General features: G+C 36.7%; 1 protein-coding gene across 1 annotated transcript in view; it reads left to right on the top strand.

Moving 5' to 3' along the window:
• HFM1 (HFM1, ATP dependent DNA helicase homolog) overlaps window positions 1–12,682 on the top strand; it is a 93,103-nt gene that overhangs the window by 64,072 nt on the left and 16,349 nt on the right. The window contains exons 30-32 of the mRNA XM_023757679.1: window positions 9,273–9,353; window positions 9,595–9,710; window positions 11,755–11,834. Coding sequence (XP_023613447.1) covers window positions 9,273–9,353; window positions 9,595–9,710; window positions 11,755–11,834 — 277 coding nt within the window. The remainder of the gene's footprint in view (window positions 1–9,272; window positions 9,354–9,594; window positions 9,711–11,754; window positions 11,835–12,682) is intronic.

The following is a 12,682-nucleotide window of genomic DNA, read 5'->3' as shown; positions in this document are numbered from 1 at the left end:
TGAGCTGGGAAGTGTTCCTTCCTCTTGAATTTTTTGGAATAGTCTGAGGAGGATAGGTTTTAGTTCTTCCTTGAATGTTTGGTAAAACTCCCCTGTGAAGCTGTCTGGCCCCAAGCTTTTGTTTGCTGGAAGCTTTTTGATGACTGCTTCAATTTCCTCCATAGTTATTGGCCTATTGAGATTTTTAGGTTCTTCTTGATTAAGTTTTGGAAGGTTGTATTTTTCTAGGAATATGTCCATTTCCTCCAGGTTGTCTAGTGTGTTGGAGTAGAGTTGTTCATAGTATTTTCTAACAATCCTTTGTATTTCTGTGGGGTCTGTTGTTATTTCTCCTCTTTCATTTCTGATTTTGTTTATTTGGGTCCTCTCTCTTTGTTTCTTGGTGAGCCTGGCTAAAGGTTCATCAATCTTGTTTATCCTTTCAAAGAACCAGCTCTTGGTTTTATTGATCTTTTGTATTGTTTTTTCAGTTTCTATGTCATTTATCTCTGCTCTGATCTTTATTATTTCCTTCCTTCTGCTTACACTGGGCTTTTCTTGTTGCTCTATTTCTAACTCTTTGAGTTGTGGGGTTAGGTAATTTATTCTCATTGTTTCTTGTTTCTTGCAGTAGGCTTGTAGAGATATGAACTTCCCTCTCAAGACTGCTTTCGCTGTGTCCCATAGGTTTTGGATTGTTGTGTTTTCATTGTCGTTTGTTACCATGATGTTTTTTATTTCTTCTTTGATCTCTCTGGTAACCCAGTCATTGTTTAATAGCGTGCTATTTAGTCTCCATGTGTTTGATTTTTTTTGGATTGTTTTTATTGTAGTTGATTTCCAGTTTTATGCCATTGTGATCTGAGAAGATGCTTGATATGATTTCAGTCTTCTTGAATTTGAAGAGACTTTGCCTGTGACCCAATATATGGTCTATCTTTGAAAATGACCCATGTGCACTTGAGAAGAATGTATATTCTGGGGCTTTGGGGTGAAATGTTCTGAAGAGGTCAATTAATTCCATCTGATCTAGTGAGTCATTTAGGATTGATGTTTCTGTGCTGATTTTTTGTTTAGAGGATTTGTCCAATGGTGATAATGGGGTGTTAAAGTCCCCTACTATGATTGTATTGCTGTCAATATCTCCCTTGATCTCCTCCAGAAGATTTCTTATGTATTTGGGTGCTCCTATATTGGGTGCGTATATGTTTACTAGAGTTATTTCTTCTTGTTGGATTGCTCCCTTTAGTATTATGAAGTGGCCTTCCTTATCTCTTTTTATGTCCTTCACTTTGAGATCTAATTTGTCAGATATAAGTATTGCTACCCCGGCTTTTTTTCCACTTCCATTCCCCTGAAAAACCTTTTTCCATCCCTTCACCATCAGTCTGTGTGCGTCTTTTTTTCTGAGGTGGGTTTCCTGTGGACAGCAGATACATGGGTCATGTTTTCTTATCCACTCAGTTACCCTATGTCTTTTGATTGGGGCATTTCTTCCATTTACATTTAAAGTTATTATTGATAGATACTTGTTAGTCGCCATTTTTGTTCCTTACCGCTGTGTTCCTTCTTTGTTTCCTAATTTTTCTTTTTACAGCAGACCCTTTAGCATTTCTTGCATTGCTGGTTTGGTGGTAATAAACTCCTTTAGTCCTTTTTTGTCTGTGAAGCTCCTGATTTCACCCTCAATTTTGATTGATAGCCTTGCTGGGTACAGTATTCTTGGATTCAGACCCTTCCTTTGCATGACTTTGTATATTTCATTCCATTCCCTTCTTGCCTGATGTGTTTCTGTTGAGAAATCAGTCGCGAGTCTGATGGGGGATCCTTTGTAGGTAACTTTCTGTCTCTCTCTGGCTGCTTTTAAGATTCTTGCTTTGTCATTGGTGTTTGCCAATTTAATTATAATGTGCCTTGGCGTCGGTCTTTTGGGGTTCATTTTGTTTGGGACTCTGTGAGCTTCTTGGATTTGTGTGAGTTTTTTCTTCCCTATGTTAGGGAAGTTTTCTCTCATTATTTTTTCATACAGGTTTTCTATTCTTTGCTCAGTTTCCTCTCCTTCTGGCACCCCTATTATTCGGATGTTTTTTCATTTCGTGTTGTCCCAGAGTTCTCTTCGGCTCTCCTCCTGCTTTTTAGTTTATTTTTCTAGAAGCTGCTTTGCTTGGTTATTTTTTCCTACCTTGTCTTCTAGCTCACTGATGTGGTCCTCTGCTTCTTCTAGTCTACTGTTGATGCTTTCTATTGAGTTCTTTATAGCAGTGATGTCATTTTTCATTTCGTCTTGGTTTTTCTTCATTTCCTCTTGGTTCTTACACATATTGTTGAATTTGTCTTCCATTCTTTTCATCCACCTTATGGCCATTTCTCTGAATTCTTTCTCTGACAGGTTGCTTGCCTCCATTGCCTCCATTTCGTTTACTTCCTTTTCTGATGATGCCTGTTTTTCTTTCATATGCGGGCTGGTTCTTTGTCTCACCATGATCTCTCTTCTCCAGGTGTTTGGTTATGTAGTTCTCTGTCTGCTTTCCGTGAGGAGGAGCAGGGTTCCTCTAAGTCCATGTAATCGCGCTGCTTGAGATCCGTTGTTTCCAGGTTAGTAGGCGATCTCTGGATGCCATGGATGCCGGGTCTTTGGATGTATACTCTTCCAATAATAGCCACTCAAGATGGCGCGGTCTCCATGGCTGAGCCAGTGCACCGGGAGAGATTTCAGCCGCAGTCTCCAACCGTCCCCTTTCTCCGGGAGTCCTCTGTCTTTCCCAGCTGCAAACTGTCTCCCAGCTGAATATCTTCTGCTTATTCAGGCTGTATGTTACCCGTTTCAGCTGCTCACCCTTATCTGCTCCGGGACAAGGCACAGGACACGTCCGTCTGTACCTCCGCCATTTTCTTCCTCCCTCAAATGGAAACCTCTTTCTAGCTGTTCTCTTGGGTTAAGTCTGGCTCTCTCTGAAGAAAAGTTCCAACTCAGGGCTGCTTTTCTTTATACTCTTTGGTGTATATGAGCAAAATCATGATCTTCAGTTCAGACATATGATCACTTGCCTTAATAAAAATACAGCATAATGATAGTATTATAACAAAAAAAAATAAAAATGTTTTCATCCTATATAATAAAAGGCTAATATGCAAATCGACTGAATGGCAGAACAACTGGTTGCTATGACACACACTGACCACCAGGGGGCAGATGATCAATTCAGGAGCTTCCCCCTGGTGGTCAGTTTGCTCCCACAGGGGGAGCGCTGCTCAGCCAGAAGCCAGGCTCATGGCTGGCAAGCACAGCTGTGGTGGTGGGTGCCTCTTCCTCCTCCGTGGCAGTCAGACATCCCCAGAGGGCTCCCGGACTGCGAGAGGGCGCAGGCCGAGCTGAGGGACCCCCCCCCCCCACCCTCCAGTGCATGAATCTCGTTCACCAGGCCTCTAGTTTATAAATAAAATCACTCTGTGCATAAATCTATGATTAACATAAATCAGAAACTGCAAAAGTCTAAGTAATACTTTTAGCAATATTAACTCCAGTAGCTTATGTACAGACCAAATTATTTGAATTTAAAATTAGGATGTGAGGCTAAGTTTGTCATGGGTGCCACTATTTCAGTTTCTTTCTCTGAATTTTTTTTAAGCAACTGACCCTTGCTCCAGTAACCATAATGGCCCTGTTAAAATAATTTTAAGTATTTTCCTTAAATACATTTCTAGTTGACATTAATAAATTTATTTTGCTTTAAGTACTTGGAACTGGGGGCTTTAAAAACATACATTAATTATATGTAATTTAACATAATATGTGACAAAACTATAAAAATATGAATTTCAGATTATGATAGTGATGAAATATGCAATCTCTTTACAGTATACATGAGAGTACAGCTTAACTTAGGTCAGTTATCTCTTTGAACCTTATTTTTTGAGTTATCAATCTCTGTAAGCTTTTATTTGTTAAGACAAATTCAGACAATTTGCAAGATATAGGGCAGTGATGGCGAACCTTTTGAGCTCGGCATGTCAGCATTTTGAAAAACCCTAACTTAACTCTGGTGCCGTGTCACATATAGAAATTTTTTGATATTTGCAACCATAGTAAAACAAAGACTTATATTTTTGATATTTATTTTATATCTTTAAATGCCATTTAACAAAGAAAAATCAACCAAAAAAATGAGTTCGTGTGTCACCTCTGACACGCGTGTCTTAGGTTCGCCATCACTGATATAGGGAGTGGAGTGGAGGCAGGGGAGCACTTATATTTCCTAAGTGCCATTTCTAACAGAAATATAGTAAAAAGTTTTTGTCACTTAGGTGATATCCATATACTATAATTCTATAAAAACACTTGTATACAGTCTTAATTCCAGACAAGACTTGCTAACTCTGCCTTGAAATTTTGGGGAGTCCCAGAATCTCTAATTAGACTCTCAGGTCCTACTTAGTTTTCACCACTGGGAGCAGATGTGTGTAGTCATTGTGCACCATCTTGTGGTAATGTTTAGAAATGCATCTATTAAAAGTCCTTGGGTTAAGGGACGAAGCATTCTCTATTCCTTATTGTGAAATAGCTATTTCCTCCTAGTCTTCCAACCCCCAAAACAGTAGATTCTTTTCCTAAATAAAGTAAATGCATTTACTGTGGAGAACTAAGGCAGCAGAATAATTAGGAAGGCAGGGTGGTTGAGTGATCAGGCTCTGGAATTAGATTACCAGAATTAGAGTCTGAAATTTGCTATTTATTATCTGCATAGTCCTGAATGTGTTACTTAACCTCTGTATGAATTAATTTTCTCATATGTGAAATGGAGCTAGAATTGGACTGCCTTATAGACAGATAGTCAAGGATGAAGAGATATTTGAGGAAAATCTGGAACATATGAAAGAAAGCCCAAAATAAAATAGAAATTGGATGAAAGAGCAATAGGATATTTCAGGAATGTAATAAAATGTAACATAAACTAATTAGTAACCTCAGAGAAATTAAATATTAAATTGAAATCATAAAACAGAATAGGATGCCATGAGAAAAGCTATTAATAAGAGTTAGTACAAGGAAATAAAAACTGTGATTGAAAAAAAATTAGCCTAGCTGGAGGGCCAAAAGATAAAGTCAGTACAAACTACATGAAAGCAAAAATACAAGGAGACAAAAAATAAAAGACAAAGGGGTAACCTAGGAGTCTGATAGCTGACTAATAAGTTTACCATAAAGAGAGAAGAGACAAATAAGAAGACATAATTTATGAAAATTTTGTAGACTTGAAATGAAACAAATCTGCACATAAAAAAGACTTAGTGCTAGTGAGGGTGAATGAAGGAAGATATATACAAAGGAGGCTTAATTGTTACATTTCAGAACATCACAAATAGAAAATCATAAATGCTTCCAAGGAACAAAAATTAAAGTTGTGTTAATCTTTTTATTAGCAGCACTGGATGCTGGAAGACAATGGACTTAAAAATCCTGTGTCCTATACCCAGCCAAACTTTTAATTAAGTTTGAAAGTAAAATAAAGATTCTTTTTAATACATTCAAGGATTCAGAAAGTTTAACTGTCACACATCCTTTCTTGGGCAGTTTGGGGATGAGCACAAGAAAACAAAGCAGTTAACCAAGAAAGGAAAAGTCAAAGAATCTAGGAATAGTAGAGTCAGTCCAGGAGTTTAATGAAAGGAAGTTTTAGGATGACAACTTTAGGACAGGCCTAGATTGCATTAGGAGGAAGGTGGAGGTCTCTAGAAAGGAAGTATCTACGAAGAGAGAATAAATGGTGAAGTGTTTCCATGTATTTGTCTTTATCTTTGAAATATTAAATGAACTTAAACTTAAGGTAGATATTGCTGGACTAAAAGGAAGGCAATAAAACTTAAGGGACAACAATATGCTGCTCAAGAAAGAAAAGCACTCCACTTAATTCTCCATAAAATATATTTTTACCTTCTATATATCTCTCAAATCAGTCCATTCTCTTTGTATTTCTCCCACCACCTAGACTGAATCACTTTCATTTTTTTTGTTTAAATGACTGCAGTAACTTCTTAACTAGCTTTATTTATGTATTTATTATATTTTCAATTACAGTTTACATTCAGTATTATTCTTTATTAGTTTCAGATGTACTGTATAGTGGTTAGATAATTATATACTTTACAGAGTGGTCCCTCCGATATTTCAAATACCCACCTGACTATATACATAGTTATTACAATATTATTGGATATATTACCTATGCTGTAATTCACATCTCTGTGACTATTTTGTAACTACCAATTTGTACTTCTTAGTTCCTTCATTTTTTCACCCAGCCCCAAACCCTCCTCCCCTCTGTCAACCATCAGCCTCTTCTCTATATCTGAGTCTGTTTCAATTTTGTTTATTTTGTTCTTTAGATTCCACATGTAAGTTAACTAGTTTTCTTGCATCCACTCTGTTCTCTCTCAAATCCATTCTCCTTATTATACTCCATAGATTGATTTTTTTTTTCAAAATGCAAATTCAATCATGTCCCTTCTTTGGTTAAAATACTTCAGTGGCTCCCCATAGCTTTTAGAATAGAAGATTCAAAACATTAACAAGTTCCATACTGTCAGGTAGTCAATCCGTCCCTAAGTAGCAGTGCGGTGGCAGCTGCTATGTAGACTTGCCTCGCCTCCATAGAATTGGCTATTTAAGGACACAAGAGACCCAAATAGATTTAGACAGTTTATTACTTAGACAGTAAAACAAGGTCAGCAAGGTATCAACTGCTTGCTGGGAGGGGCCAGGTGATGAGAATGGTAGGCTGCTTTGTTTTTGAAGTCAACCCTAGGTTGCAGCTAAGTGGTTTTATAGCCTGCAGCTGTACCTGAAAGGGGGTGCGGTTAAAAGTCCTTATGCCTTACTATAACCAGAAGGTAGATGAAAACTGCCTCTAGGCAGGTGCATGCAAGATAGCCTCCTTCAAGCTAAGGAGGCAGATGAAAAATGACCTTGAACTTCTCCTCACAAGACTGCCTATCTTGACATGGCCCAAGTAGAATCAGAGGGCATTCTGTAAATAGTTGAGCCTTGCCTATATGGCCTATGTGCAATTGCCAGGGTGCCATGGTGGAGCTGTTTCCCTACAAACACAGGTTGACCTTTCTACTACAGTTTCATCTCTTACACTCTCTCTCTGTCTCTTACCTGCTGAGCTCAGCCACACTGACCTTCTTTCAGTTTCTCGGTGCTTTCCCGTGTCATAGAGCTTCTGCACCTGTTATTCCTTCTGCCTGGAATACTCTTTCTCCTCTCTTTTGCCTTGTCAACTCCCACTTTTACTCCTCAGCCCAACTGTCACTTCCTTAGGGACCTGACCAGGACAGATCCCCCTGTTAACAAATAGCATGTACCCCTCTCCTTTATGCCATTCAGATCCATTTTAATGTTATAATCACTATATAATCTTTAATTAATGTAATAGTAGTGATAACATATACACTAATATATTTATCCCTTGATTTGTAAAGTGTTCTCACATATTTGATTTTATCTTTTCTGTGAGGTAAACACAACAGGTATTATTTTTAATCTATATTTTTAACAGATAAGAGCCCATATTAGAACTCATGTTCTCTTACTCTAGTTTAGGGTGCCCTTTACTTTTCCACCATGTTTTTTTATGTAAATACATTAAATATAAGGCAGCATATAGTAAGCAGAGAGGGACAAAGAAAATGCCATAGGCACTCAAAGGAAAAAGAAATCAGATAGGGTGATTAGGATAGAGCTCCATGATATAGGTGCGGTTTGAATTGGCCTTGTGAGAGATGAGATCAAGAAGTAGGGCAAAACTTTGCAAGCCATAGCCTTCCTTGTAGAGTATAATGTCAAAACCTTTAAACCAAAGATTGCTGGGAGCACACCTGTGTTGAAGAGTACAGCAGTGGCAGAACTGTGAGTCATCTCAGGGAGTTGAGGAGCTTGTTTGAGTATTTCCACTTGTGTGATTCTTAGAAGGGTTTAGAGAACGCAGGGGTCAGTTCTGCATTGGGTGCTCTCAGAAAGTGGAGTGTTGGATATTTTGGTATTTTTTATCTTGGAGATGAAAGGATTAAAGAAATAGTAGTCATTTGTGTCAGCCAGAAGAGGGGGATGTTTAGTTATTTTTGTGGTTCTTGAGGGTCCTTACTAGTACCTCCAGTTTTAGAAATAATTGCACTGTAGTCTTATCTCTGTCTTCTATAGTCAGTGTGGCCTTATCTGAGTATTGTTTATATTCTTCCAAAGTTGTTTATGTTCAGTTGGGAACAATATTGTTCAGCTATTAGCTTCCAGTCGCCAGGGATGTTTTATTACTTAATCGGTACCCAATACATTGATCTGCTTAGCCCTCAAGGTATCTGGCCAGTTGCCTCATATAGTGGTGAGCAGGTTATTCATTTACTCTAGGGCACTATATGTACACAATATTATCATTGAAAAAAGGCTGATGGAGCAAAGACACTAAAAATGAAGAGTAAAAGGTTGTAAAGTTTTCAAAGCTCTTTACTATCTACATTTTTAGTTCACTTAAAATCTATGCTCTAGCAAAAGTAAACTGATTTTGTTTTTGCCATTTGTAGTTTGCTCCTTTGGATAACATGTCCTTCCCCTGGGACATCTCTCCTTGTTCCCCTTCTCAAGTCCAGATCCTTTCTGTCCTTCAAGGACCAGTTCAAATGTTTCTCCCTTCCTCCTTTTTACTAGTGAGAGCTAAGATCAAGAAAAAGCCTATTTAAAATACAATAAGTGAATAAATTACATATTCAAATATCTTAATTCTATTTGGGGGATCAGGTTGGAAGCAATCTCTCCTTTCTATGAATTTATATAGCAAATTTCTCGTACCCCTAAAGCACTTATTTCTAACATCTATTAAATATGTGTGGTGTCCTATCTTCTAGTAGCTATCAGTGATGCCATCAAAATGCCATGAGGTTTGCTTCTTTCCTAGTTCTTCAGGCTTACGTACAAAGCAACAAAAAAGTTTCACCCTTATTCTTACCTCATTCAGGACAAGAAGTGCTGAGTTACTCTATTTATTTCAGGGAAATTAACAAAAGCCTATAGATGGCTCAGTGCTGCTTGTGAAAAGCTGAGTTGCCACTAATAGTGGGACAGGGACTATTATCAGAACTATCTTTTTAAAAATTACATATTAAATGGGTTAATATTGGAGGAAATGTGAAAAATCATAGTCTTTTTGTATTGTTTGAAAGGAGAGACTGGTTATAATTTCATTATATTAAATTCATTATAATAGATGTAGTAAAAATGGGTTTATCTTATATTAATTTAGGAATGACTACCTGCAAAAAACCTGGGAACCGAGAATGTAATCATCACTGTAAAAATAAACAGACTTGTGGACATGACTGCTGTGAGTTCCATAACACAAGTTTATTTCAGGTTTTAAAAATTGAAAGATTTTTGATAAATAGTAATTACATCCTAATTATTTATGTGTGATATTTACATTATGCATTTTGTAACAAATAGTTTTCTTTCTCTTGTGGGCAACATGAAAAAGTAAATATTAGATTAGAAATTTTAAAGAAATTTGGCTTTCTATGAACAATACCTGAAGTTTAATCTAAAGAATCTATAATTTCTTTTCATAGGTAAAATTGGAGTTGCACAGAAGTCAGAAATGAAAGAGTCAGCAATTTCTTCATATTTATCTGATTTAAGAAACAGAAATGCTTTTTCATCTCTTCCTCCAGTTAAACGTCTCAAGGTTATTTTTCATAGCATTTATCCCTTATTCTGTAATTAAATGTATATGAATATTCCTTTACTGAGTATCAATTAAGTAGATAGCCACAGTGTACTTGAGGGTCTGACTAGGAATATGACCATTATTCATAACACTGTTTTTAAAGGAAAAGGTATTATAGTTCTTAATAAATCAATCTGTAAGTACACTTTTGGGACATATTTACTGACTCTTCCCTCATTAGTTTTTTGGGTTTGTTTAGTTTTGTTTTGAGAAAGGAGGGATATGTAGCTTGGCTTGGTTCAATAATTAAGACTAGACACTCTTGCCCTTTCCTGGCTCAGTCTTTGCTGTACTGGGCTGGGAAGTGTGAGTTGATTTTGATTTATGCACCTAGATCAGTACTGAGCAAGAGTCTCCCTTCCAAATAATGAAGAAATGGGAGTTCCTACTGTTGGATAGGCTAGTCACTAGCAGACTTATTCTAAGCCTAAGTCATCATAGCCAGGGCAAAATAATGGGTCAGGCCACAAAATAACCACGTCAAGAAGATGGCAGAGTGGCTATTTCTTTTCTAGAGCTTGTATAAGAATGAAGATCCCAAATCCTGAGGCTAAATCAAGGGGAATATTGGGAAACAGGGAGAGGCATGCAGTTTGAAATGACTACCATCTGAGAGAATTTTTTAGCTGCTCAAGTTTTTCCTTCCTTTCTTTCATATTTATTCCATATTAGTTTTTTTCCTTTCCATAGTCATTGAGCACCAAAAATATGCCAAGCACTATAATAGGTGCTAAGGTACAGTGGTGAATAAGACAGTTTTAACCCTAGTTCTCATAGAGCTTACAGTTGAGTGAAGGAGATAGCTAAGTAAATAGACTTTTCCAGTATAGTATGATAGGTGATTCTGTGGCAGAAGGGTAGGATAACTTGCACTTAGATAGAAAGTGTATTCACTTCACACTTGGTAGGTCAGGAAAAGATTCCTAATAATCATGATTGAGACCTAAAAGATATATTGGCATAAGCCAAGTATGAAGAGGTGGGCACCAGGATGGTGGTAGAGAGGGACAGAAAAATATTCTAGACGTAGAGAATATGCAGTGTTTCAGAGTTGAGAAAGATATAGAGATCTCTTCAGTTAGAAAATTGAAGTAATACAATATGTGTGGACTTCAATTATAAGTGGTGGGGGGAGTGGAGAGAGATGAAGCTAGAAAAGTAAGTAGAAGCTAGAGATCATAAACATCTGTTTGCTATTTTAAGGATTTGGACTTTATCCTGAAAGTACTGGGTAGTCACTGAAGGACTTTAATCAGTGGCATGATCAGAATTGCATTTGGTAAAGTTTATTATGTATGCAATGTAGAGAATGGATTAATGAATGATACAAAAGGAACATAAGGATTCATTAGGTGGGTTTTACAATAATGCAAGCAAGATGATTGCCTAGTCTAGTGTAGTGGCAAGTAGCAATGCAGAGAAGTATAAAATATTTTCCATAGATAGAATCAACTAGCTTGGTACTTAAATGGTTATGAGGGGTGACAGAGGAGTAGTTAAAGATAATGACCAACTTTCTGGCTCGAGCAACTGGGAAAAATGTAGGGCCTCATTGGGGTAGGAACTCTGAAGGAAAAGCAAGCTTGGAGGTGTAGAGACACTATAAGTTCAATTTGGGAAATAGTGAATTTAGAGACCTGCAATATGTCTAGCTAAAGTTGTTTTACAGACAGCCAGACAAAACTGTTTGAAAATTAGGAGAGAGCTAAGTTAAAAATATAGATTTGAGAGTCATTCACATGTAGTTAATCACTAAAGCTACGGGAGTAGTAGATGAAATCTTTGAGAATGTGTAGAGTGAGAATAATGTCTAGCAAAGAACCTTGAAGAATATCTACATTTAAGAAGGGCCTAAGAAGGAAATATGATTTGAGAACTAGCCTGAGTTTCATAATTCATTGGTTTTTGGTCTTTATGTACCAGCAGGAATTTTACTATTTGGTTCATTTGTTAAAAGGTATTGATGTGAAATTGGTAGCCAAACTTTTTTTTTCATTAATAGATGCAAATGAATAAATCTCAAAGTGTGGACCTTAAGGAGTTTGGTTTTACTCCAAAAGCTTCTCTTCCTAGTATATCAAGGTAAAATATTCATCATAAACTCTGTGTTCCTCCAAGTAGTCATTTACCCAGAGAAGGGTGGTCACTAGCTACTTTCAAATCATGGTAATAATTTGGTTACATAAGGTAATGACATCATAAGAGTTACATTATCTTTCAGACCCTAAACTTCTTAGAACTCTACTGTTAAAGAATACTTTAACATTCATTGAATAATTTCTTCCCTGGGAAACTACCCATCCTATATGTCATTCTATCAGGCTCTCTCTGCCTTCTAAATTTAACAGGTGACAAGAGTATAGTTTAATAAGAGAATTCATGTTTTTGTACAAAGTCTAACCTTTTCCATTTAGAGGTCTACTGTATATCAATAATACCTCAGATTTATAAAATACTTTATAATTAAAAATTTTTACTTTTATATATTATGTCTTTTGCTCTTAACATAAGGTATTTTTATTCCATTGTATAGGTGAAATAACTGAAGCTCATATTCCTAGTTAATAAGTCAGCATCCTTTACCTATGTTTTGATGCCTAGATGGCAATAATATATGTCATTTCCCATTCAGATAAGGGAATTTTATATGCAAGGATGATATTTAATATACTTAACTCATGCAGAACAGGTGCCAACACTACTTCAAGAGATCCTATCTTTTTTATCCAACAGAAAGTAGCATTAGCAACAGATTTTTAAGGCTATACATAGATAGCAGATAGTCTACATATTTGGGGCATATAAAGATGACTAAGTATCTCTTGATTCTATTAAAACCTGTTTTTTACCCTTTACTACCCAGGCTGCTACAGTTTATCATAGAAATGTTGAGTGAATGAACCATCCCTTTTTTTCTTTTATATGATAAG

Source organism: Myotis lucifugus, unplaced genomic scaffold (genome assembly GCF_000147115.1).
Source record: "Myotis lucifugus unplaced genomic scaffold, Myoluc2.0 scaffold_110, whole genome shotgun sequence".
Classification (NCBI taxonomy): Eukaryota; Metazoa; Chordata; class Mammalia; order Chiroptera; family Vespertilionidae; genus Myotis; species Myotis lucifugus.
This window is presented reverse-complemented; position numbering and strand designations above follow the sequence as displayed.